At 35.9% G+C, this 23078-nt stretch overlaps 5 protein-coding genes across 9 annotated transcripts in view; 2 read left to right on the top strand and 3 right to left on the bottom strand.

The window, feature by feature from the left end:
• Positions 1–8635, top strand: part of osp (myosin phosphatase Rho interacting protein outspread) — a 36956-nt gene extending 28321 nt beyond the window's left edge. For both annotated transcript variants that reach the window (XM_076414078.1, XM_076414079.1), the window contains exons 7-16: positions 3222–3400; positions 3460–3701; positions 4279–4461; positions 4517–4747; positions 4803–7224; positions 7276–7460; positions 7523–7711; positions 7835–7970; positions 8031–8234; positions 8290–8635. In XM_076414078.1, the coding sequence (XP_076270193.1) occupies positions 3222–3400; positions 3460–3701; positions 4279–4461; positions 4517–4747; positions 4803–7224; positions 7276–7460; positions 7523–7711; positions 7835–7970; positions 8031–8234; positions 8290–8295 (3977 nt within the window). In that variant the 3' untranslated portion in view covers positions 8296–8635. The remainder of the gene's footprint in view (positions 1–3221; positions 3401–3459; positions 3702–4278; positions 4462–4516; positions 4748–4802; positions 7225–7275; positions 7461–7522; positions 7712–7834; positions 7971–8030; positions 8235–8289) is intronic.
• Positions 8636–8769: 134 nt separating this feature from the next.
• On the bottom strand, positions 8770–15441 carry Pex23 (tectonin beta-propeller repeat-containing peroxin 23). Of its 3 annotated transcripts, none has more exons than XM_076414081.1 (18): positions 15062–15441; positions 14873–15005; positions 14615–14817; positions 14468–14560; positions 14102–14282; positions 13628–14049; positions 12482–12769; positions 12280–12423; positions 12051–12221; positions 11807–11993; positions 11389–11587; positions 11031–11318; positions 10420–10977; positions 10179–10359; positions 9976–10118; positions 9742–9914; positions 9542–9687; positions 8770–9168 (listed from the first exon to the last, which is right to left on the bottom strand). In XM_076414081.1, exons 1-18 carry the CDS (start codon positions 15284–15286, stop codon positions 9130–9132), a joined length of 3774 nt encoding a protein of 1257 aa, XP_076270196.1. In that variant the 5' UTR covers positions 15287–15441; the 3' UTR covers positions 8770–9129. The 3 variants fall into 3 exon arrangements, with proteins under 3 accessions (XP_076270196.1, XP_076270197.1, XP_076270198.1); XM_076414082.1 differs by having other exon boundaries at positions 13652–14049; XM_076414083.1 differs by having other exon boundaries at positions 13721–14049.
• Positions 15442–15660: 219 nt separating this feature from the next.
• RpL13 (Ribosomal protein L13) lies at positions 15661–16990 on the top strand. Its single transcript, XM_076414096.1, has 4 exons — positions 15661–15947; positions 16020–16174; positions 16235–16423; positions 16808–16990. The coding sequence occupies exons 1-4, from the start codon at positions 15741–15743 to the stop codon at positions 16920–16922; spliced, it is 666 nt and encodes a 221-aa protein (XP_076270211.1). The 5' UTR covers positions 15661–15740; the 3' UTR covers positions 16923–16990.
• Positions 16981–22377, bottom strand: mei-9 (DNA repair endonuclease XPF mei-9). 2 transcript variants are annotated; one of them, XM_076414084.1, is made up of 15 exons: positions 22252–22377; positions 20616–20748; positions 20407–20562; positions 20172–20352; positions 19970–20122; positions 19654–19916; positions 19447–19598; positions 19245–19393; positions 18868–19188; positions 18337–18510; positions 18138–18278; positions 17871–18083; positions 17640–17813; positions 17255–17587; positions 16981–17203 (listed from the first exon to the last, which is right to left on the bottom strand). In XM_076414084.1, exons 2-15 carry the CDS (start codon positions 20732–20734, stop codon positions 17042–17044), a joined length of 2691 nt encoding a protein of 896 aa, XP_076270199.1. In that variant the 5' UTR covers positions 20735–20748; positions 22252–22377; the 3' UTR covers positions 16981–17041. The 2 variants fall into 2 exon arrangements, with proteins under 2 accessions (XP_076270199.1, XP_076270200.1); XM_076414085.1 differs by lacking the exons at positions 20407–20562; positions 20616–20748; positions 22252–22377 and having other exon boundaries at positions 19970–20118; positions 20172–20306.
• LOC143202508 (ceramide-1-phosphate transfer protein) lies at positions 22128–23035 on the bottom strand. The gene is made up of 3 exons (XM_076414097.1): positions 22892–23035; positions 22623–22837; positions 22128–22571 (listed from the first exon to the last, which is right to left on the bottom strand). Exons 1-3 carry the CDS (start codon positions 23014–23016, stop codon positions 22267–22269), a joined length of 645 nt encoding a protein of 214 aa, XP_076270212.1. The 5' UTR covers positions 23017–23035; the 3' UTR covers positions 22128–22266.
• Positions 23036–23078: the final 43 nt, after the last annotated feature.

The following is a 23078-nucleotide window of genomic DNA, read 5'->3' as shown; positions in this document are numbered from 1 at the left end:
CACCGTTTTAATTTATCTTTTGCAGTTTATATTTGAATATATTTTCATAGATGACCCACTACCAATGCAACTTCTTCTACTGGAATGGTCTGTGCACCTATATAGTGTCATAGGCACGCCTTTGTTAATTCGCATTTTTGTCCAGTTTAGGGTATGATTAAATCTTTTGTCTAGCTTTTCTGGTTTTACCATATTATCTCTTTTGTTGTTGTTTTTTGTAATTCAAATTTAAATTCATGCTCCCCTGTGATAACAAATGTCTGTCACGCTGCTTCTCATATTTTTAATTGGTTTTCGACTGAAGTTTACTTTTAATTTTATTAGAGTACAAATATATAAGTTCTAAAGTGGTTTATCTGGGTTTCTGTCACAAGGTTACTTATTACACAAGAATTAATAAGAATTTAGATCCTTTTTTGGAAGTTGTAATACATCCATTGATCATCTCAAACAATCCTAATTAATATTTTTTTACAATATAAATACATTTTCCACTGAGAAAAAAATATTTTATGGACCAGATTTGTTCCCTTTTCACAACTTTTGTGAGCCCTTACAATTAGGATATTAATGGTTTAATTAAAATTTAATAAATATCGTTGATCACCGGGATCGAGGAACGACAAGATAACCTAAGCCGTTGCCAAACTGAAATATTGTTGATTCGTTACGCCAGTTTGAATACTCTCTCAAAATGTCGTCGATGTGTGTCAGTAGTGTACAGGCTCAGCGTCTTAAGCTACGTCCCACGTGTTTGTCGGTTACAATTTAACACCTCCCATGATCGTTTTCGCAAAATGACTACCATACATTGGCCTACATCGGATCCATTCCCTTCCGCATGGCCTAATAAATATTATATATTTTATCCATTATACTCTTATGCATACTCCCTATTTTATCTAAATAACTTTTAATATTACTACTATAAGCAAGCATAAACATAAAATAGTGTTGCAATTAATACAAATGAATGTATTAACTTTGAGTTAATTAATCTGAATACTTATCAACATAATAATTTATTGAGACATGATACTCTGAACTGCTCCAAAAACATACAATTATAATATGTGTTTACTGTTTTATGAAATTTGTCTTTCAGCATCACAAAAAAAAACTGACCTTAAAATTTTCTTGTCCGAACACTTCAGAGAATATAAATAAATATTATATTGTATTGAATACATATAGTTGTGTTGATGTTAGGTAAAAATGTTATTGATATTTAAAGTACCTTGATGTTCCAACTGATATCCGACTGATCTTGCCTTTACTTGGGAATTTTCAACATTACAATAAAATAAAATAATGAAAAAAAACAATAGAATATAATAGCGATAAAATTATATATAGCCAAAGCAAAAGATTACGAACTTACCGCATTATCACAGACCGAAGGAAATGTAAGAATATTTAGTAAGAACATTAACTGAATAAGACTGGAAAATGCCAGCGAGTAATAAAAATAGATGTTTCCCATTCTAGTATTAGGATATTAAGTAGTTACTTAAGAAATGTGTTTTATAGTTTCACTCTTTATATTTACACGTAAAAACATATTTGTTGTTTTTCTATTAGTCTGTACACTTGCTTAAATCTGCCAGGCAAAATAAGGGAAACTCATAATTTGTATTATTGGACATGTGCGCCACTAATTTTCATATTAAAATTAATTTTTTTTTCGAAAGGATATAAGAAATGCGTGTGTGGTTCTGAATATGTATTTGATAATAACCATCAAACTACAAAAAGTTCCAAGTTATAATATTATCTCACATGCGTTGGGGTGATAAATAAATGCCATATCGCTGTTACTAGATTAGACCAAGAGATTGGCGATCAAGTGTCAAAATAAAGGATGGAGACCGTGTCCGAAGATGGCGTCTCTTTTTTTCGGTTTGAAAGAGATCACTATCAAAACAAATGAGCTGGCCATTTGGCACTGGCTCGAAAAATCGCGGACCAGTTTGTTTTGGAAGATGACGATAATTTCTTTTGTAGAGAGAAAGAAGCAAAGCGAAAGAAAGAGACAGAAATACACAACAGGTGCGCGAGGTCACTTTTGCATGTCGATTTCGGGAGTTTTTGCCGTTCGCTCGCATTGTAAACGATCGGTGCGCGTTTGATATTTGTTTGCTGGAGGTCTCTGAAAGGAACCTGTCCGACGAAATTACGATTTCGGAGTCTCGCAATGGCAAAAAATCGTTTTCCTTGAAACTTCCTTCCAAATTACTATTATCGGTGTGTTGTTATTATGATGGTCGATATGGTTACTAGATAGTCTAACTCACAGCAATTTACGACAGTTCCAAGGATAGTGGGAGTGAAATATGTCAAGAATATTGTACCGATTTGACAGTAAACTAATTTATTCAATTTTTGACGGATGGGTATTCTCCCCATAGAGTAAATATTACTCTATGATTCTTCTCTAGAAGAATAAATTATAGCCCTTTTGTCGGCCTTAATATTTAAATATACTTTGTAAAAATATGAAAGTAAGTTTTATTACGAAATTTACGTTTGAAACTCTTCTGGCCTAGATGGGTAACAATATTATCAACCCTACTTTAGAAAAAATGCCGCACCATTCGTAAAATACCGGACGTCAACAATAAATGTTTGGAAGTCATGTCGATTTACATATGAAGGATTCCTTAAATGCAATTTTAAATTCCTGTGACAGAATTTCCAATCTTGATGAAACGACTATGCTGTTTAGGGGTTCAAAAATTAACCTAAGGTAGGTGGACTAAATATCAAATACTACATGATGTTCATCACTAAATTTCTAAATAGTTGGGATGTTCACTCTTTTTCTTTATAATAAATATTAAAACTTCAAAAAAAAAGATTCAAACCCGTAGAGTCAGACCATTGGACTCCCTTAAATTATCGAATATTAGTTATTCGCTGCGTTGGCTTTTGAGATACCCATATAATTACGTATATATTTTCCGAAAATGGACATGTTCGAAGCGGTGTGTCGAGATATACAAATCGCTTTTTAATTATTAAGTGTGTTGCGCGGCCAGTTTTCAAACCGCAACCTGAGCCTGGACGCACCGCGACCTCTCGGGCGATGTTGATTAATTTTTTCTACAGATGACCTTACTTGTAACTAGATATTTATTCGAAAAGCTCATCGACATTTACAATTATCCTACCAATTGGCTCCGTGACTCAATGCATGCTTTGAATTTATTTTATATTCGCAGAGTACATTGTAAGCTCCGGTTCTCCCCCGACCAGAGACAAGCTACGAAGCGAAGACAAAGCTCGAGCTCATCAGGATTGGAGACGCGAGAGACTGAGAGACATCGCAACCGCTCTTACGGACAGGTCGCCCGAATCTAGTCTGGCTCTGCCCGCCGAGGGCCTACTCAACAGGAAAAAAGTCCGTAACGCCAACGACGAAAAGGTTACGGACGGTTATCATTCTGTATTTTTTTTCAGGGTTGGTTGTGGTTAAAACTGGAGAACGAAAACGATTGGGTGCGACGTTGGGTGGTTCTGTGCTGCCCTACCTTGAGTATCTACTCTGAGCAGGATGAGAGCGTTGATCCCGAAGTCACTATAAATCTATCCCAGATCAATAGTTACTCAGAAGTACTCAGCGAGTCAGATTCTAAATACGCTTTCGATATCAATTGGTCGGGTTGCACACTGACCATGGCGGCCATGACTCAAGGCATCAGGTATGTAGTAGGGATATTGCGAAGGCAGTATTTTCATGAAATTCTTAATGTAATGGTGAATAATATGATGATGATGGTAATATAATGATGCATTTAAAGATTAGTTGTTGCATATTTTTATTAAAACTTATTCATCTAAGCTATAATATATAATATACATAATATATTATATATAATATAATATATATAAACGAAACAGTCCACAGAAGAAATAATAACATTATGGTAGAAACCCATTTCAACTCGCGACATCGCCACGAAACTAAACATCCGTCGTAAAACTGTTTTGACCCATGAAGTCATAAGACCATATACCAAAACAAGTGTTACAACAAATTACACTTTGGCGGTGGCATTGTCAATTCACTTATGAATTTACACAACATATTCACAGTACAATACAATAAATACCTTTTGCAACTTAACTTATCCAAATTGCTAAACAAAATCTTATCAATTCTTGTTAATTGATTGATTGATTAATTTACATTAGCTTAATCAGCGAATATGAACAACTGCCTTACCTATAACAGATGTAGACATCTATTTCTCTTGCATCATCATTCATTGTGTTTAGATCAAACTGGATGCAAGTACTTAGAAGAGCGATCCCGATAACAAGCATAGACTCTCCTGTGACACCCGCTACTCCCAAGTCAGTTTTATTTAGCAGCGACGAAGAGTACAAAACAGCTTCCGAGGGAGGAAGGAGGGAATCCGGAGATTGGAGCGAAGTTCCCTCATCCCCGTTTCTGACCTTGTACGTTGTTCAAAGTGTTAAATTATATCACTTTACTTGCTGGTCTCTATTGTAGGATGGCTTTGAAACCTAAAGACAGAGCGAGGTTAAGGCTGAGACCCAGACCGCAGTCCAGGCAGTCTACTCTGGACAGCACCTCGACAGACGAATTGGATTGTGCCAAAGAATCTGTTAGTCTTGAGCAACAAAACAACAAGAATAAAAATACGGCTGTTATCGCTGACCTACATAAGCAGCTTGAGAGGGCAGCCAATGAAATCACCCGTTTGGAAGAGGAGATTGCCAGGTAAGTGGCAACAAGACAAAATAGACATTAGATAGAAGCATTGTTTTTTGTTTAGATTAAAGAAGCTTCAATCGGATGCGGCAGTTCGAGAGAAGAAGGCCAAGGAGATGTTGATTAGTTTGGAGAAAAAGGAGGAGGATCTGAACCAAAGAAATTCCCAGATGGAACTGAAATTCTTGAAGGAACAGCGAGCTCTAGAAAGACAACTTGCCGAGGCCGAGGAAGCATCCCGTACGTTTGAGCACAAGTACGACATGCTGTTTAACGATTTGCAGGCCAAACATTTGATTCTGTCCAAGTTGCAAGAAGAGATAGTTAGTTCAAATGAGAGACTGGAGAAGAGTCGACAAGAAAATGAGAAACTCTATAAGAAACTGCGAGATCTGCAAGATAGACGCAACGGATCGCGCGCCAAGAGCATGCACGTCGACTCCCTCACCGATCTGACAAACATTGACCTCGACACCGACATTGACTCGTTGGGCACCAACGAACTGAAAGAATATTGTTTGGATTTGAAGTGTCGCTTCGAAAAGGCTGTGATAGAGATCAGGGCCATCAAGCGGTCGCTTAGGACTTCCGAAGAAAACTGTGATAGGCTAGAGATAGCCAATAACGCTCTGCAACAGAGTATAGAACTCTTGCACCAAGAGCATCAAGCCGAGGTGAATTTACTAGTCACGCGATTGGATCATCTCACGTCCAAGTTAAGCGCGGTAGAGAAGCAACTCAGAGCAAAAGCAAAGGGCGAGGTTAAGGACAAAAGAAGATCTTTATCGTTGAAAGGACGAGAAAGCTTCTCCATCAACCGAGAAGTAGAAGATAAAGTTACTGAGTTGGAAGCCAAGATTATAGCATTGGAGAAAGGGCGCCCAAGAAGGAGATACAAAAGGGATAGAAGTAGCGAAAGAACATCGCCTATCGACGACAAGGTTCTGCGTCGCTTACGGAGAAAAAGTCTGGACAGCGCGACTTCATCGGAACCGATGAAGCTGCTTATGCGGCTCACTTCTTTGGAATCGAAGGTGAGTAATGCTAACGCGTCCACGGAATCGCTGAACGCGTTAGGGAGCATTACTGACCTTTCCAAATTACCAGAGGAACACGACGACCTCGACTCCGTACTGTTCTCTGCAAAGGCCAAGGTCGTGGAGTGCCTTCACTCTGTGAACCTGCTCAAGAGCAAGCGCACATCGCTCAGCTCGGATCGGCTTACTTTCTTGGAGAACACGCTCAACGAACTGAACGATATTTTAAGTGGCGAGCCACCCAATGGCGTCAGTCCGGCCGAGGCCAACGTGATCAACTCTTCGGCAAAAGCTGTAGTCAAACAGTTACAGGAAATACTGATAGAAAAGTTAGGCAGTCTGGCGGAGAAAAAGCGGTTATTACAACAGAACGGAAAGCTGGACACCAACGCTCGCCTGCAGATTTTGGCCGAGAAAGTAGCTTATGAGAATGTTATCATTAATAGGATACAAGAGGCTCTGACCTCGCCAGCAACCGGGGAGACAGTGTGTAAAAGGTTAATCGACAAAGAGACCCGAGAGACAGCTTATCTCATTATCAACCTGCAAAATAAACTCAATGGCACTGCCCCCAAACAGCCGCCGATGTGTAGGACAAGCGCAGACTATCTCACCAAAGTATTGGCCAAATGTCTGATGGCAACGACGCAAGGTTTTCGCGCTTTTAACAACGTCGTTAGCAATAGTGGACCTATGTTAAGTACTCTGTGCGAAGAACAACAAAAGCTGGAAGTGCTGATGGATGTCTATAAAAGCACCAAACTACCTCAGCTTGCAGAAGCCTTGGCTATACAAGCTCAGAATATGTCCAATGATAAAAGTTGTCGACTACGTTTCCTGAATGACGATACCGTCAATGAAATCAGTAATACTGCTGTAGAAATTGTCAACGCCGAGCTCATTCAAACTGAAATCAATCACGTGTTGCTACGCGCTGCGCAAATGTACCAGACGAATTTGAACGCGGATCATGCGTTTTTCTTCAGTTTCTTTGCATCCGAACGTGCTGCTCTTGAACTGTGGTCTGATTCCGTTGGCGATTGTCTATATGGCGAAATTGATAAGTGTATAACAGAGTTAAATGATCAGTTTAAAAGCAGTTTGAACAAACTTCAAAGACAAAACTGGAGGAGACGCGTCGAACTGGAAAGGTCTAGTCGCAATACCACGTATCTTCTGCACGAATTCGCAGACATTATCGCTCATAAGGCGCTGATCGATGCCAGAATTAGCGTCTTAACCGGCAAATGTGGCGCTCCCGACGTAAACTGCAACTCGAATATCTCGGGCGCTCTCTCCACTTGGTTAGAACAAGAACAATGTAATATCCGCCTGGAGAACGAACCGCTTGTACAAATCAACCAAAGCCTAGAATCAGAGTTTGCCTGCATGTTGGACAAATTTTCGAAGAAATGTTTAGCTGTTCTTGATCAGCCCGAATTAGAACAGGTAAATGGTTAAGATATTCATATTCATCAAATAAGTTCTATTACATTTTAGGTCATGAAATATCTGGATGAACTACAAAAAAAAATATATGAACTGCAATGCTGTATGCGTCTTCCGGTTAATGATGGTGTCTCCATAATTACAAGTTGGAATGATGTCTGCGAGAAATGCAAATCACTGAGAGACAGTCTAGAGAACGTGCGGCAAAATCTAGACAAAAACGCAGTTCTTAATAGGTAATTTAAAAAATAACAGGTCATGGAGATAGATTATTATTACATTCATTGTAACTTTTTAGATTAGATCCAAGTGTAGACCAAAGACCAGTTTATTTAGGTACTGAATATTTGACGCAAGTTGAAAGTCTACGGGCTGCATATAGGCTCGCTTTGGCATCGTGCAAAGAACGGTACCAAGAGTCTGACATTGAACAGTTGCAACAATTGTGCGAGCGAGTTTTAACGTCGATGGAGCAGTGGCATAGAAGGTAGGTAATTTATCTTTACAACTTATTTACAGGTCCCATTTAATAACACAAGTACGGCAAATATATAAAGATATACTTCCGAAAAATTAAAAACCAACATACATGTTATTTATTTTGTTGCAGAACGATACAAGATCTAAGGGAAGACCACGCACATGAAGTGGAGATGTTGAAACAAGAAAAAGAACAAGCTTTAGCTGAAGAGACACAGGCCACACTGGCTGCACTAGATGCGATGAGAAAAGCTCACGTGGCAGAGGTAAAACAAATATTGCTCATCATCTAAGCACCAAGAATTACTGATTTTATGACATATCAGGTACAAAGAGAAGTGGCCAGATTCAAACAAGAATTTGCTCGACATCAGCGTGACGAAGTTCTCGACTTGTCCGAACGTTTGTCGGTTAAGTCTTTAGAAGCAGCATCTCTGGAGGAACAGCTCAGCACTGCCACACGACAGCTCGCAATTGCGCAGCAGCACATACTGCGCCTCGAACGGAACCCCCAGCTCTCCACAATGCAGGTGTGAATTCGTACACCACAAATAATACCATCGACTAATGACACGTTAATTTCAGAACTGATGGAGCGTATCCGTAGATAGCGCGAAAAACCTACTAGTCTATAACAAGCCTCAATACATATACCAGTAAAATAACAATTATTCTAGTACAATATTCTACAATCTAATAAAGTATCACCGTTGTGTACAGATCATCGCACCCCATAACCATCTCTTCTCTTTTTAGAACCCTTCTGACTGCATACCTACTATTGATATTTTCCCTTTTATTTATTATGTACCTCATTCAAGACTCCATATCCGTGTACAAAATACGATAGTTATTTTTTGTAACAGTTTATTTGTTTTGTGTTGGGTTTATATGGAATGTTTACAAAAGAAAAATATACCAGTTACAAGTTTATAGTGTACTTCTTTACTTATATTTTTATGAGGCTGTTGAGGTTTCTTATATTCCGCAAGGGTAAAAGTATTTATTACTCTTTAATTAAATAATGGTCATCTTAGCTATATTCCGGAATAGCAAAAAAATATAAAATGTTTTATTGTTTTATTTAAAAAAAAAATTTAAATACAAAGCGGTAACACTAAAAATTATAACATATAAGTTAAATATTAACTGACTAAAGCTTTTCTTTGGTATATCTTAAATATGCCGTTCTAATAAGTGTTACATATAAAAGAAGAGCCACTTTTCAGTTTCTTATTACTCACACATAAAGATAATTTTAAAAAACATAAAAATATCTTGTCACTTATTACTGATGACTACATAATAATGTTATAACATTAAAGTATAAAATAATTAGTATATAGCTATCAAGTCAGAAAATAGATATAAAGACAAAACTAGATTGTTAAAATATGTGTAAGTACTGCTGCTGCATTTTGGTATTCACCTGAAAGCTCTGATGCTGATTTGCTGCCAATTACCCTAAAATCAATTGTCATATTAACAATTCTTAAGAAATCTGTGTAAATGCGTACTCTGGTCTAGAATTTGAAACAGTATTTTTTGGCATATTGTTAATGAGACTTTTAAAACCTTCAAAAATGTTATGTAATATATATCTATATCCTTGAAAAACTATTTCAAAATTCTAAAATACTGAATATACACCATCTCGTCAGATGATAGATTCTAAACTCTGTTGACAGCCAGAGAGAAAATAGTCTGAATTGAATAATTGCATACTAGAGCAGATTGGAAAATTAATGGAATTTTAATCAAATTCGACAGTAAGCCAAAATACACGCCTCTAAACCAGAATACCCCTCTAAGTGCTGTAACTAAACAATGTACGTACTGCTATTCCGATATCCCATCCCGAACCAGCCGGATTTTGAGGAGACAGTCCAACTCTTCGTATCACAGCACCGCCATCTGTCACCGCCCAGATTTCGGTTTTGCCCACGCTGACGTGCTTAAAACCCTTAGTATGAGGTGCTGAACCTAATAACAGGATCGATTTATGGAGTGTAGGTTATGTTTTAAACTCGCCTATACTTAAAATGGGGGGATCTGGACTAATGGTCTGCCAGTGAGTTCCCTCTGGGAACGTCGCGGTGACTTCCTTACGCACATTCAGTCTGCCCAGGGTGTCGATTGCCCAAATACCAGCCGCATTTACAGAAATCTGCCTCAATTGAACTCCCGCCGGGGGCTCCACGCAAATCCACCTGAAACAATGCAGTCGTCATTTGTTCCATTTAAAGCTCACGTAAACCATTCGAGACTAACTTATCTCCTTCTAGTTTGTCCTCTTTAATCCCAACGCGATAATAGGCACATCCTCTTTTACCGGTCGCCCACACTTGACTGAACGGCCCGCAACTGATACTGCTCAGTGGTTGATCAATCCTAATATGTTGCCACACATGACCCTAAATAATAAAAAATACCAAGTTTACATTCCATCGGATTAAAATATGAGCGTCCAGTACCATTGGGTTGGATCTACTGGTACCAACTCGGAACATGGCTTGTCCGCCCGATGCTAAAGCCCACACAGATATTTGTGAATCCAGATCGTCGTTGACCGGTTCTAAAGACACGTCCAATAGCTTCGTGTGTCCTAATTCTAGCCAAGGACCTGTTGTTGCTATGGCACACCTTCTATACCACCTATAAAGATTAATTTATTTCCTTACATTATTCTAATAAACAACAGGCCAATAAGCAAACCTTCGTCTTCTAACCAAATCAGTAAACTGTTTGTTTGCATGATAAGTAGCTGGGAAATCCACAGCGTACTGCCAGCCTTCGCGATCCACACCACCCGGAACGTGGAAATCGACCAACCAGTCTGATACCCATTGCCAATGAAGCGACAGTAACTTCACCTGGTCTTTTATACGTTTTTGACGCCCAGAAGCGTCGCTCCACATATATCGATCCGTAGGCAATCCTGAAGACGTGTATCCGGTCACGGGATTCCACCTCTGATTTTCATAAACTCGATAGTCTTGAGAATCAGTCATGGAATGTATATTGTTGCTATCTAGGGTTCCATAAAATCCACCGCCCCAACCTCCGGTGTAGACCCAAGCAGTGTGATCGTAGCCTATTCCCCAGGTCACACCAGCATTACAAGATTCGACTCTTCGCAAATGGCCTCCCACTTGACGCCAATAAATTTCGAGTGGGTCCACTATTATTACTGGGCTTTTTATCACCAATTTGAAAGGTTGCATTTTACCCCACATATAAAGAGTGCAAGCGGAGTGTGGAGGCAAACGATGTCTAAAAATTAAAAACATTAAAACAATGGGTTCATTTCGTATTACACGTTTTACCGAAAACTCGTAAATTTTTCATCGTTGACAAAAATATGGAATGCATCTTCAGTACTCTCGATCCTTAAGGTAAATTCTTGTCCAGTCTTAAAAGGCATATTACCTTCCTTCTCCTCTTTCTCCCATTTCCCATCAACCATCGAATTTCTAACTACATAATTGTCACCAAATCTTGGATTAAAATGGAGACAAATATTCTCTATTTCCGAAAAAGCTTTATGTTTAGTTTTATATGCAGTAGGACATTCCAAATTTACTGCAAAACGTTCTGCTTCATCACCAACGCACCTGTGTATTTAAAAGAAATAATTTTCCAAATCAAGGTTGTTGGTTTTATAGACAGTTTTTCTCAACTCACCCTGTCAATGTCAAAATAGTTCCCGGCTGACATCCAACGTGAAGAGCCACCTTTATGGGACATTCTTTTCCCGTCAAATCGAATTTCTGTAAATAAAAATCGTCCTCGCGTAGTTGGTTACTTTCTAGCTGAGTGGGGTCCCAGACAAATATATCTCCTAAATTCGTTACTGCCCAAATGCTTTCGTCACTTGGTTTACCTCAAAGTTTGAATTTCATAAAATGATAACACTGATATAAAGTATTGTCCCTAACAATTAACATTTTTCAAGTGTATGTATGTAAACCTCGCCTTAGAAATTAAATTGGAACGACATTTTTTTGTTATATTTCAGTCTCTTTTCCCCATTTTCAATTTAATTATAATGAAATATATATAAAAATTATAATAATTACTTAATATACAAATCAATGAATACCTTGAGCTTCCCTAAATTTCCCGCAAGTTGTTGCAAAGTGAGACTGCCATTCTTCCGCTAATGTGTCGCTAGAAAATTGCAAGACCACAACCGCTGGATAGTTGCGAGGTGTATGAAGAGATAACCTCGGGTTGCCCGGTTCGCTGCTTAATTCGACACATGTTATATCGCTAAGAGTAAATGAGTGCTGGAATGTGTTTTAAATAAAGCTGAAGTTGGTGCTACTTCTTGAAGAATACATTACCATACTCGTTGCACCATCCGAGTTTAAGATCGTCAGGGTACCCGTTGTTTGTAGCCATTCCAATTGCAAAATACAATCAACAAAATTCGAAGCTCCCAAGTTAACTCTGGCTTCTCCTTTATGTATCCAGGAAGTTGTATCAATGGCTGGTTCATAAAGACCAAAAACGTCCTGAAACATGCAATAAGGAATATAAAAAACAAATGTGTAATATACGAAGTCGATCAACCTTATTAGGCAAACGCGCCTTCAGATCACTCAGAATTTTAGTTCTCCATGGTTGCTCAAATTCTTCTTGCATTGTACCACAACTTGAGTCTGAATACCAGTTTGGAACATAACCATTGTCCAGTAAGCACGTTCCGGCTTCGACCTAATTATAATCTTAAATCAACACCAACCGCAAAAAGCGGCGATCAATCTTAACTTACCCATGACCACGGCGCATCATATTCTGCCCAGCCCATTTCTTCGTCTTCGGCAAATATACATGAATCTCTGCTCGATTCGCTCCATACACTTTCATCTGTTTCGGGATGAGCTTCGGTGCCCACAATTGATCCAACCGAATGGACGGGGCTCCAAGCTTTAGGGTTTTTGGGTTGTATTTCAAACTTACAGTCTCCAACAGGTAACGACGTTGGTGCTAGAGGAGCCGAATGAGATTGTTCCTCAAATTCAGATAGATTGGACTGTTCAATCATACTATTTGGCCGTTCCTAAAAGCGACCAACAATAATTCTTTCGGCTATTATCCGTTACGGTTGCCAAACACATTTTATAACAACATTGAATGTAATAGAAAACGAATTAATATCTTTTTAAAATCCCAATTTGGATCATAAGACTAGCTCTGAAAAATTTAAACTAACAATAAAAAGTAACTTTATTTTAACAAAAAAATTGTTAGCGTATGACAAAGAAAATGTTTGGAGATTAGAAGCATACATCTGAAGAATACTTTTCCGATTTTAAAAAGTTGATATCGATACATTATTTTTCTGAAAAAAAAAGTTGGTAACCATATTATCCCGGTACAATTTTCATGTGGGTCGACACACGTTTTCGTGTAGAACATGACACTAGACAATTTGGTATCGATTAAGGCAAGACACTTCTATTTATTTATAACAATGAGAAAAGTAATTTTCGAGCTCTGATGGGCCTAACACCGAAAAAGATACAGAGAAACATTATTTTTATAAATAGGGAGATTGAGATATATTTCCATTTTTTCAGTGGAATACTAAATTGTTTGAAGTACAGTTGATATTCGACACCTGTGAAAGTTACCGCAAAGAGACCCCCCCTTCAAGAAATGTTGGGAAAATATACTAAATTTCCTTAAAACAATTTTTTAAATTATTATTTGTAAAGACCGGTTAAACGACCGGGTATTTTATTTTATTTACTTTAATTCAACAAGACCATGCAGTGAGAACAAAAAATGGTTATAATTGTGCGTTGAACAAATGAATCAATGCGAATTTAAAAGAACTTGGCAAAATAAGTAGTATAAATATATCAAATAAAATCAAATAGGGAACGTTTAAAGTAAAAAATTAAAGCAAACATACATACAGCTTTAGTACATTAGTTACCCCAAGGTGATTTAAGCTGCGATGAAATTTATCACGACCAAGACTAGCATTGCTACTAGCTCTACTGACTTGCAAAGGTGCTCTTATAGCACGCCATCTTTTTCCGGTCAGATCTTCATGGCAAATTCCCATGCGGTTGTAGATAATCCTGTCGTCGGCGCCAACAGCGAACACATGGTCATTTACAGTAACTGAGACTTGACACATGCGACCAACCATTTCAATCCAACCTGTACCAACAGCTAGTTCTTCACTCATACCCGCCCCTTCCCCTTTGACTCCCTTTCTGAACCATATTTGTTTGTTTTGCGTTACGGCCCAGACGCTTGAAGTTCCCACCGAGAGCTGCGTAATTTTTAAATTGTCTCCTGGATTCCGCACTTCAACCCATGACTCGCCTATTTTCATTAGTCATATTATACTAATATTACGCAAACATTTTAAACTTACCTTGCAAAATATCTCTAGTAACGCCAATTCTCACCAAAGCACGGCCATCTAAAAGTGAACACCATACTAAACCGGAGGACCCAACGCTTACTTGTCCGATTTCACAACCCACTGGGACTGGAACGTCATTCCAACGTGCTCCTTCGGGTAGTTTCGTGCTTACTCCTGACCTGAACATGACCTGTGAACCGTTAGAATTAATAATAACAATATAGCGTTAAGTAGTTTAGAATTTATTTATTTATTTCATTTGATTGTCTACAATAACACTGTTCTCGACATTAGTAGTAATCTTGAAAGAAGAATAATTAAAAAAAAATATATATATATATATATATATATATATATATATATATATATACGTACTCTGTTGTGAGAAGTAACTGCCCAAACAAGCATGGTACCTGGTTCTGCTCCAGCTACATTTTGTCCACCTACAGAAATATCTATGAATGGTTCCTGTAAAGGTTTTAAAGGCATTATGTCAAATTCAATAAATCCCAATAGTTTTACCCTTGTAGCATCCTTATGTAAAGGTGCAATGGCACACCAAGAATTCATGGCGCAATATTTAGCAGTTCTCACCCACAATCTTCTTCTTACACAACTTTTCCACTGTTTTTTGGTATAAAAACATGCGGGAAAATCAACTGCATAGGTCCATCCGTTATGGTCCAATGGTTGGCCATCTAAAGAAAGTTCTAATTGCCAATCACCTTTAAAAAAATACAAAGGTTACTACTCTCCCAAATATTAATGTATCTATGATACCTTCCCATTGCCATGCCATGGAAGGAAGACGAATTTTATCTATAGAGCGATCAACGCTACCATCGGCATTAGAAAAATGAAATCTGTCGGTGGGTAAAAGTCTAGATGAAAAACCCTCTATTGGAAGCCATCTCTATAAAACAATCTTGCAAATTCCAAGACTTTTAAAAAATGGAAAAGAAAAATTACCTCATTTTCATATGATTCCTCCCGCACTCTTATGGGTATATCGAGTCCATGGACATATACATATATTTGATGATCACCTCCTAGACCCCACAGAAAATGGGGTACTCCCGATAATTTTTTAAAGTCTTGTCCATTATACGGTAATTCTCGCCACATAGAACCCGTAGTGGAAAGAGTATAAACCCTTCCCTCATTATTAATGCCAAAAAGTAAAGAGCTAGGCATTATTAATAACTTATAGAGAATATTAGCCTAACGGGCAAAATTATTACGAATAAAACATTAAGAAAAAATACTTTATTTATAATAACAATATTCAACCTATCCTATAACTTCTAAAAAACATTTAATAACGTCCCACAGCTGACAGTTGTCAGTCTGACATCTTCTTCTTAATATAATGACACATTAATTAAAATAATATTTAATTAAATATCCTTTGAATCTATATTAAATTTATATTTGTATCCTTTAATCAAATTCAATAAAGCATATTTGATTTGCTTTAAAATGTATTTTGTGATAATAAATTTCGGAACATATATACAGTTGACATATACTGACGTTAGTCATTTTTGAAATGTAAAAGTCCCTAGATTGACGAAAACCTTTTCCGTGTCGTCCATATCGACGGTTGCACGTGTGTATATTGTGCCTGTGAAAATAAAGTCTATTCACGATGGCACCGAAAGGTAATAATATGATTCCAAATGGCCATTTCCATAAAGATTGGCAAAGATTTGTGAGAACCTGGTTTAACCAACCGGCTAGGAAATTCAGAAGACATCAAAATCGCGTGAAGAAAGCCAGGGCTATCGCACCCCGTCCAGCTGCCGGTCCTTTAAGACCTGTTGTTAGGTGCCCTACAATTAGATATCATACCAAGGTAATGATGAAATATTAGATTAACGAGTAGCAATTGATTAAGAGAAATGGCATGTTTGTATTTTACATTTAGGTACGCGCTGGTCGTGGTTTTACTTTACAAGAACTGAAAGCAGCCGGTATTAATGCCAAATTTGCTCGTACTATTGGAATTGCTGTTGATCCACGCAGAAGGAATAAATCTGTTGAATCGGTTCAGATAAACGCTCAACGTCTCAAGGAATACAGGTGAATATTGACTGTTATTTAATAATGATTATTAATTTATTATAATCTAAAATATTTCAGGTCAAAACTGATCTTGTTCCCCGCTCATGAAAAGAGGAAGTTGAGAGCTGGAGAAGCTAGCGAAGAAGAAAGGAAGAATGCTACCCAATTGGCTGGCGAAGTGCTTCCAGTTAAACAACCTGCGATCAGAAGCAAGGCACGCGTACCCACTGAAGAAGAAAAAGCTTTTAATGCTTACATTACCTTGAGGTAACATATCACGTCTCATGCCAAATATGATTTGAAATGCTAGATGGAATGAACTGAACATATTTTTACCTTTTGTAGAACAGGCAACTGTAACAGAAACATTTGTTGCAGCTGTATAGTACTTGAAAGTATGGAGTATACAAAAGTATAAAAATAATGATTTCTCCACACAGGTATTTAGGTTCGTTTGTGATGGGGATTATCTACAGAATGATCTTACAAAATACAGAAAAGTGTATTTGACCAATTTGAAATTTACGATATTTTCTGTGTTTAGTTGGATCTAATTTTTTATATACGTATATAAATATAGGAATTAATATATTACAAATATTTTTCTATAAATAATAGAACGTAGCTGAACAATATTTCTGTTCTTTTTAGGAAAGCTCGCGCTGATGCAAGGCTAGTAGGTGTTCGCGCCAAGAGAGCAAAGGACGCCGCTGAAAACCCTGAGGATGTTACGAAAGCTGGCAAAGAAAAGAAAGCTAAGAAATAAATTGCTTATTTACTAAGTTAATTTTTTGTAAACTAGGATATATGACACAAACAAAGGGTTAAAAATAAGCAATGCAGTTTTATTTATTATATAAACAATGTTACATGACCTCATTCATTTTATTTCCCTCTCATCCTCTTATTCCCCCCTCTAGTAGAACTTGCTCCTTTCTTTAGCATGAATTTGTTTTTTTGTGCTTCCTGTGGAGAGCACTTTTCATGAAGTGCCAAATATAGCGCTTTGGCGTCAAGAGAATTCCCCAGTAATATTTTCAATTCTTCCTAAAATATAAATAGCAGCATGAATTGAAACATTATGAATTGTATTTATACCTCAGTCTTTTGCGCAAGTTCCTTCAAATTTTTACCATTCCTCATACACTGATCGATATTTTTAGTGGTGATTCCCGGAAGTTTTTGAACAAAATCATACATGGTGGAATTGTATTTTGTTTCGATTTGACTAATGTCTTGGTCGCAGCCAACTGCTAAAGCATTTTCGATATTCGGCTCTCCCTTATCCTGCTTCAATTCCTCGAAAAGTTGTGCAGTCGCATACGGATTCGGACTCCAAATAATTTTCAACTTAGGAAAGTGTATGGTAAGCAGGAGCAATTTCTGTTGAACCTCGAAACTGTTGCTATCCGCCGATAACATATAATGGCTCTGAAATGTTAACTCCACCTTAACATTTTTTTTTGAGACATTACTCACATACCTTCCAGCCAAATGCTCTATTCTGGTCAAATTCTATCAATAACATTGGTTTGGAGTAATACCTCTGCATCTGCATACATTGTTGATATAATCGACCTGAGTTCAAGGATTGTATTAAATCTGAAACACTTTTTCTTTCAACACAAATATCTGGTGTTAAGATATAGTCTCCTACCTAAAAAAGAAACTATTAATTACCTAATTAAGTATATATTGAATTCTGGAAACTGACTGAAATAGTTAAAGGTTCAATATCAATTCCTCGTTTGTGTATTAACGAGGGCAAGTCACTTCGAAATTCCCTCATATCCACAATGACAAATGTCCTATCTGGAGCCACCGCTTGACCTCCTTGGCGAGTATTTTTCTCCGGGATACCTGTCCCTCTTTGAAGAGTTGTACATTGATCACTTTTTCCATCTTGATCCGCTGGAATTACCATTTTCTATAAAATGATTGCTGATAGTGCTACATTCCAAGACAAAAATTGAATATTTACCGCTTTAGTCTCAATTAAATACTCAAAAGCTTCTTTTTCTCTTCTTAGTGATGTGAGATAGGCTTGCTCTTCCACTGTTCCTGCATATATCAGATAGTAAATCTTTAAACGATTATTTTCTTGTCTATGCGCTTCATACATCTAAAATATGTCAGTTTTTTCAAAAGATACTGGAACCATTGTGATGTTTTTAAAATACTTCAATTTCTCTGGTAGCCGTGATGTTGCTGTGATACATAATAATGTAATTTGGCTTCAAAATGTGCAAGTTTTGTTCTAAACTAATATAGTCTTCACATCCTTTGAAGGTCTGAATTAAAATCTTAGGCGATGATATCGTTTCACTTATCTGAGATAAATCTATATTTTCCATCTGAAAAAAAGCATTTAGGACTATCAAATGATATTTATTACCTTAGATATTATATAGTAACTTTACAAAATACATAGTTGTCTGGCTTAAAGCATAGATGTGTATATTAAGATTTTTGTTTTAGATTTTTTTTTTAAATTGGTTAAAGGTGAAACAAATTAAAATATTATGGTGGTAGAATATAAACTTTGAAATAGTGAAATACTATGTTTCGTGATAACATTTCGCAAATTAAGACATTATACTGAAGCATTCTGTTAATTCGGCACTTACTAAAGCAATTTATTAATGATCAAAACAATCTTATGGGCACTATTAGTAGTCCATTATTAAATACATGATGACAGATCATCTTACCTGTGTATAAGGTGTAAATACAGAGTCGTTATGATCAGAAGACTCTTCCAGTATACTTTCATTCATCGTAAGAATATAGGTATTTTGAAACTGCTCATTGTCTTCATCAACTTCATTGTGACAATCTTTTTCCTCTGTTTCTGTTTCTCCTGCATCTTCGTCGATTTTGAGCTTTCTTTTGCTCTTAGGATTTTGCTCTTCTGTGCTAAATGTAGAATGTGACACCTCACAATTTTTAAACTGTTTGCTTAATGATTTGAAGGAAATTTTGTTCTTTAAAGCCAAAAATAGAAGATACTGCTGTGGACTACTCGTCAAGAGCTTAAACAATTATTTGTCATAATTAGACTCTAAAAGTACAATATAATAATAATTACAGTGTTTATCTGGTAGCAAGTGCGACTGTCACTGCACAATATTAATACCGTACAATTTTTGACCTGAAATTGCCTTATTTCTGCAGGAATCTCAATCTTTAAAAGGTCTAAAAGAGCTTTCCATTTTGGAGCCAGTTCTGGATTAAGTTCTGAAAACATTAAAGGAAAATATTTATTTACTAAGCTGCTTTTTACTACTCACCTCTATCTCCAGAGAGAACTAATGTATTACAGTCACGAAACAATAACTCAGCTGAGTGATTTAAAACCCAATCTGCATTTCGTGCATATTCCGGTTTCCTATATTCCAATAATGTTGAATAAAAGGTAACTGAATCTGAGTAAAACAGCATTCTAAAGAACAATTTATAGTCACAAACTTGAATATTCTAATAACCAATGTACTTACAGTAATAAATGCCTAAGTGTTTTTAGCTCAGCAATTAACTGACAGCTACGATTACTTAGCTGGTGCCAGATTTCATTTAATTCTGCCTGCAATAATTTGTGAAATTTCTTTGTTAAGCAGTTCTCCACTGTTATTTCTTGCATTTCTAAAGTGGGATTGAGTTTTTTTAATTCCTTCACTGTCATATTCATTATTTCCAATATATAAGTTTGCATTTTCTTCATTTTATCTGTGATGGATATGTGTAATTCAACAACTATCGGCTACAAAAAAAAATTGAAAAAATATATTTTCATAAAAAAATCAATTACCATACCTCATATTTTTTTAAACATTCTCTTATTAATAAATGGAATCTAGGCCAAATATATAGTTCTTTGACAAATAATGCTCTCATCACTCTTTCGACATGACAAAAGCCCATGGTAAAACCTTGAGCGCTATTTGAAAATGCCTTTATGAATCCTGTCTACAACAAAATAATTAACAAAAGAAAATAAAAAATGTGTAAACTTTGCCTTGTTATTTTGTCTGTACAATCTCAGAGCAAAAGCTTCATTGCAACTTTCAAATATTCTATGGGCCCTTAAAATTACAATTCCTGTAATATTTGCTATTGGAATGCGTTTTTTTAATAAATCAACAATAAAAATTCTAGTTGACACAGAATGAATGCCTCCACAAAGATATTCCTCCTCCCTAAAATACATTTGACTAATATTAACTATTTTATTGAATATTTTCTAACATTACCTATCATTTCCATGTTGTATATAGATATCTTGTCCATTTAATCTATTCTGAAAATATTTCTCTTCAGCAGCCGTCGCATTTAATACAATTATAAGATTCCCTGGATCCTGATAAACTTTTAATACATTTGAAACAACTATGTCTAAGTTGATTCCCCTAAAATGAGAACATCATTCATTAAGAGTGACTTCAAGTTATAATCAACAAACTTGGCGGCTATTACTAATCCGTCATTTTGGACAATATCAAGGAATATTTGCGTTTCAAATTCTAGCATATGCTCAACTTCTGCTTTTTCTATTAATTTAGCAATTTCATCAAATTCCATATCCAATTAAATATCTGGAACATGAGGTTATAATCATAGAAAAAAGTTATAATCAATAATGTCAAAATTCTTCTTTTTTGCTGTACTATTTCTTCTTTTTTTTTTGTAATCAACCCAATTTAAAATCTGATGGCAGTTTATTTTATTATTTATATGGCACAATTTGGATAATAAATATTTGATTTAAGTCGTAAAATGATTCCTCTGTGAGTTGAGTTAATCTTTACTATAATCACCTGGTGGATATTTGCATAGGTTATGTGAAGAAATTCTCATTTTTCCTAATAGGTTCGTCCATCGATCGATGGACGAACCTAACAAATTTGGTTATCACTATCAAAGAGTACTTGTAGATAGAGTCTTAAAATGAAAGAAAAGGTAACGCAAAAAGCCGTTGCTGTTGTGTATGCACTTATAAGTATCTATTATTAACACCAATTTTCCTTTGTATCTTTTAGTAATTTTTCTGTTAATCATATATGATTTTTTTAATGTCATGCTGTTGTATTGTAGGATATGTTAACTTATTTATTAACAGTCATATTAGCTCATTTTATAATAGCTTATGTAATTTTATTGTTTATAGGCTCTGTTTGTGCAATGTATATAAACAGAGCTATAGGACAGGATGCATATTGTATCCCTTTAATAATACAATGTATATTTTCGTTTTATTTAATAATTTTTATCTGGGAGTAATGTGGAGAGCAATTTCAGACTCTCAAGTTATTTGATCTGTAAATTTGCTGCGATTTATTTAGGGTGTTTTATAAAAATGCAATTCCTGAGGGCAAATGATAAAAATTTCTATGCAGTACATTGCTCAATATAGTCAATAATTAGTACTATTGGTACTGGCATATTTGTAAAAACAGAAAACTACAGATTTTTTATTGGCAATTATTTGTATTTTGCAGGTTACCCTTTATCAATGACAAGTTTCACTAAGTGTTACTTGATTACTATACAGACATACAGGTGATTAAAACATTGTAGGTCTCCATTTTGGATCCCAATATGTTAACTCAGAATGTGACTTAGTACGTGACCATGACATACATCAACTTGCAGAGCAGAAAGCCTTCACCTTTTACCTCCACCATCAGCAGCAATCAATGCTATAGATTCTTAGTGCTATAACAATTGGAGGTATTGTCTATTTTCATCAACTAATTCATCCCATCATATTTCTGCATGCTAACTTCAACAGCTGAATATGGTATAGCAATATAACATAGAATTAGAAACAAAATTGTTATTACATATTAAATTTTGATTTTTTCAGATATGTGTCTGATTTTTTATACTTATACATATATAACAAATTTATATTATCAATAAAATCATCTGAAATATGTATGAAAAGGTTTTAGTTTGTTAGTAAATGGAACAATTCAGATATTTAGGCATATATTAGTTAATACCATCGATGCATAGAAGCCATATCATAATAACAAATATAAATAAATGGTAATATATATTGGACTAAAATAAAAACATGTTTTTCATTCACTTACTTACTGGCCGTACATTTAAGGGAGACTATGCAAGTCATTAATTGTATACAAATTTTCAATACGTGTAAATACGATAGCAGTTGACTCTAATGTTTTTGGTAATATGTTAAGTGCTCTTTGTATATCCTCCGCATCTCCGCAAACCTTCTTTAATAGCTGCTCTCTTGTAGGAAGTGTGTACATGGCAACTTTAGCACAATTTTTTATTATAAATGAATGGTGCTTTGCTAACGTAGAATCATATGCTTCCCTACAAGCAACCGATGTAGTTTCTTCATCTTGCAATTCACCAACCTTTTTTAAAAATATTCGTATAAAATCTACAATGGATTTATGTTAATCATCAGAATTACCACTATTCTTATATTTACCGAGACCCCGATGTATTCTCAGCAAGGTCCTACTTCCAGACACATATCCATTCCTGTTAAGTAACCCATTCTCCTTCTCATGCTCTATCATCGTTTTTACTGTTTTATATTTATGTGTTGTATCATTATCTTTTAAGAGGCTATTTAAGTGTTCGATTTTTTGTTGTAAGTCATTGCTAACAAATCCAAAAACCGTTCCCATTAAAGTGAAGAATCTTAAAAACTGAACATATGGAATACATTTATATAAAAACAACCATAAAACTTACTTGCTAAGTTCCTCGAAGCTTTCCAGGTATAATTCAAGATCGACATCGTCCTCTTCCTGTAGGGATGCTTCAAATTTATCGTGTACCACTTTTAGATTGAATTTTTCGGCGTTTTTTTGTGCCATAATTTACAATTGACTCAGTAATGTTTAAGGTTAGAAATCAATAAGTTTATAGAGCTTATAGT

The sequence above is a fragment of the Rhynchophorus ferrugineus genome, unplaced genomic scaffold (genome assembly GCF_030347505.1).
Source record: "Rhynchophorus ferrugineus isolate W39M unplaced genomic scaffold, kcgeb_rfMv2 rfM9, whole genome shotgun sequence".
In the NCBI taxonomy this organism is placed as follows: Eukaryota; Metazoa; Arthropoda; class Insecta; order Coleoptera; family Curculionidae; genus Rhynchophorus; species Rhynchophorus ferrugineus.
The sequence above is the reverse complement of the archived record's forward strand: the minus strand, read 5'-3'. Positions and strand labels throughout refer to the sequence as shown.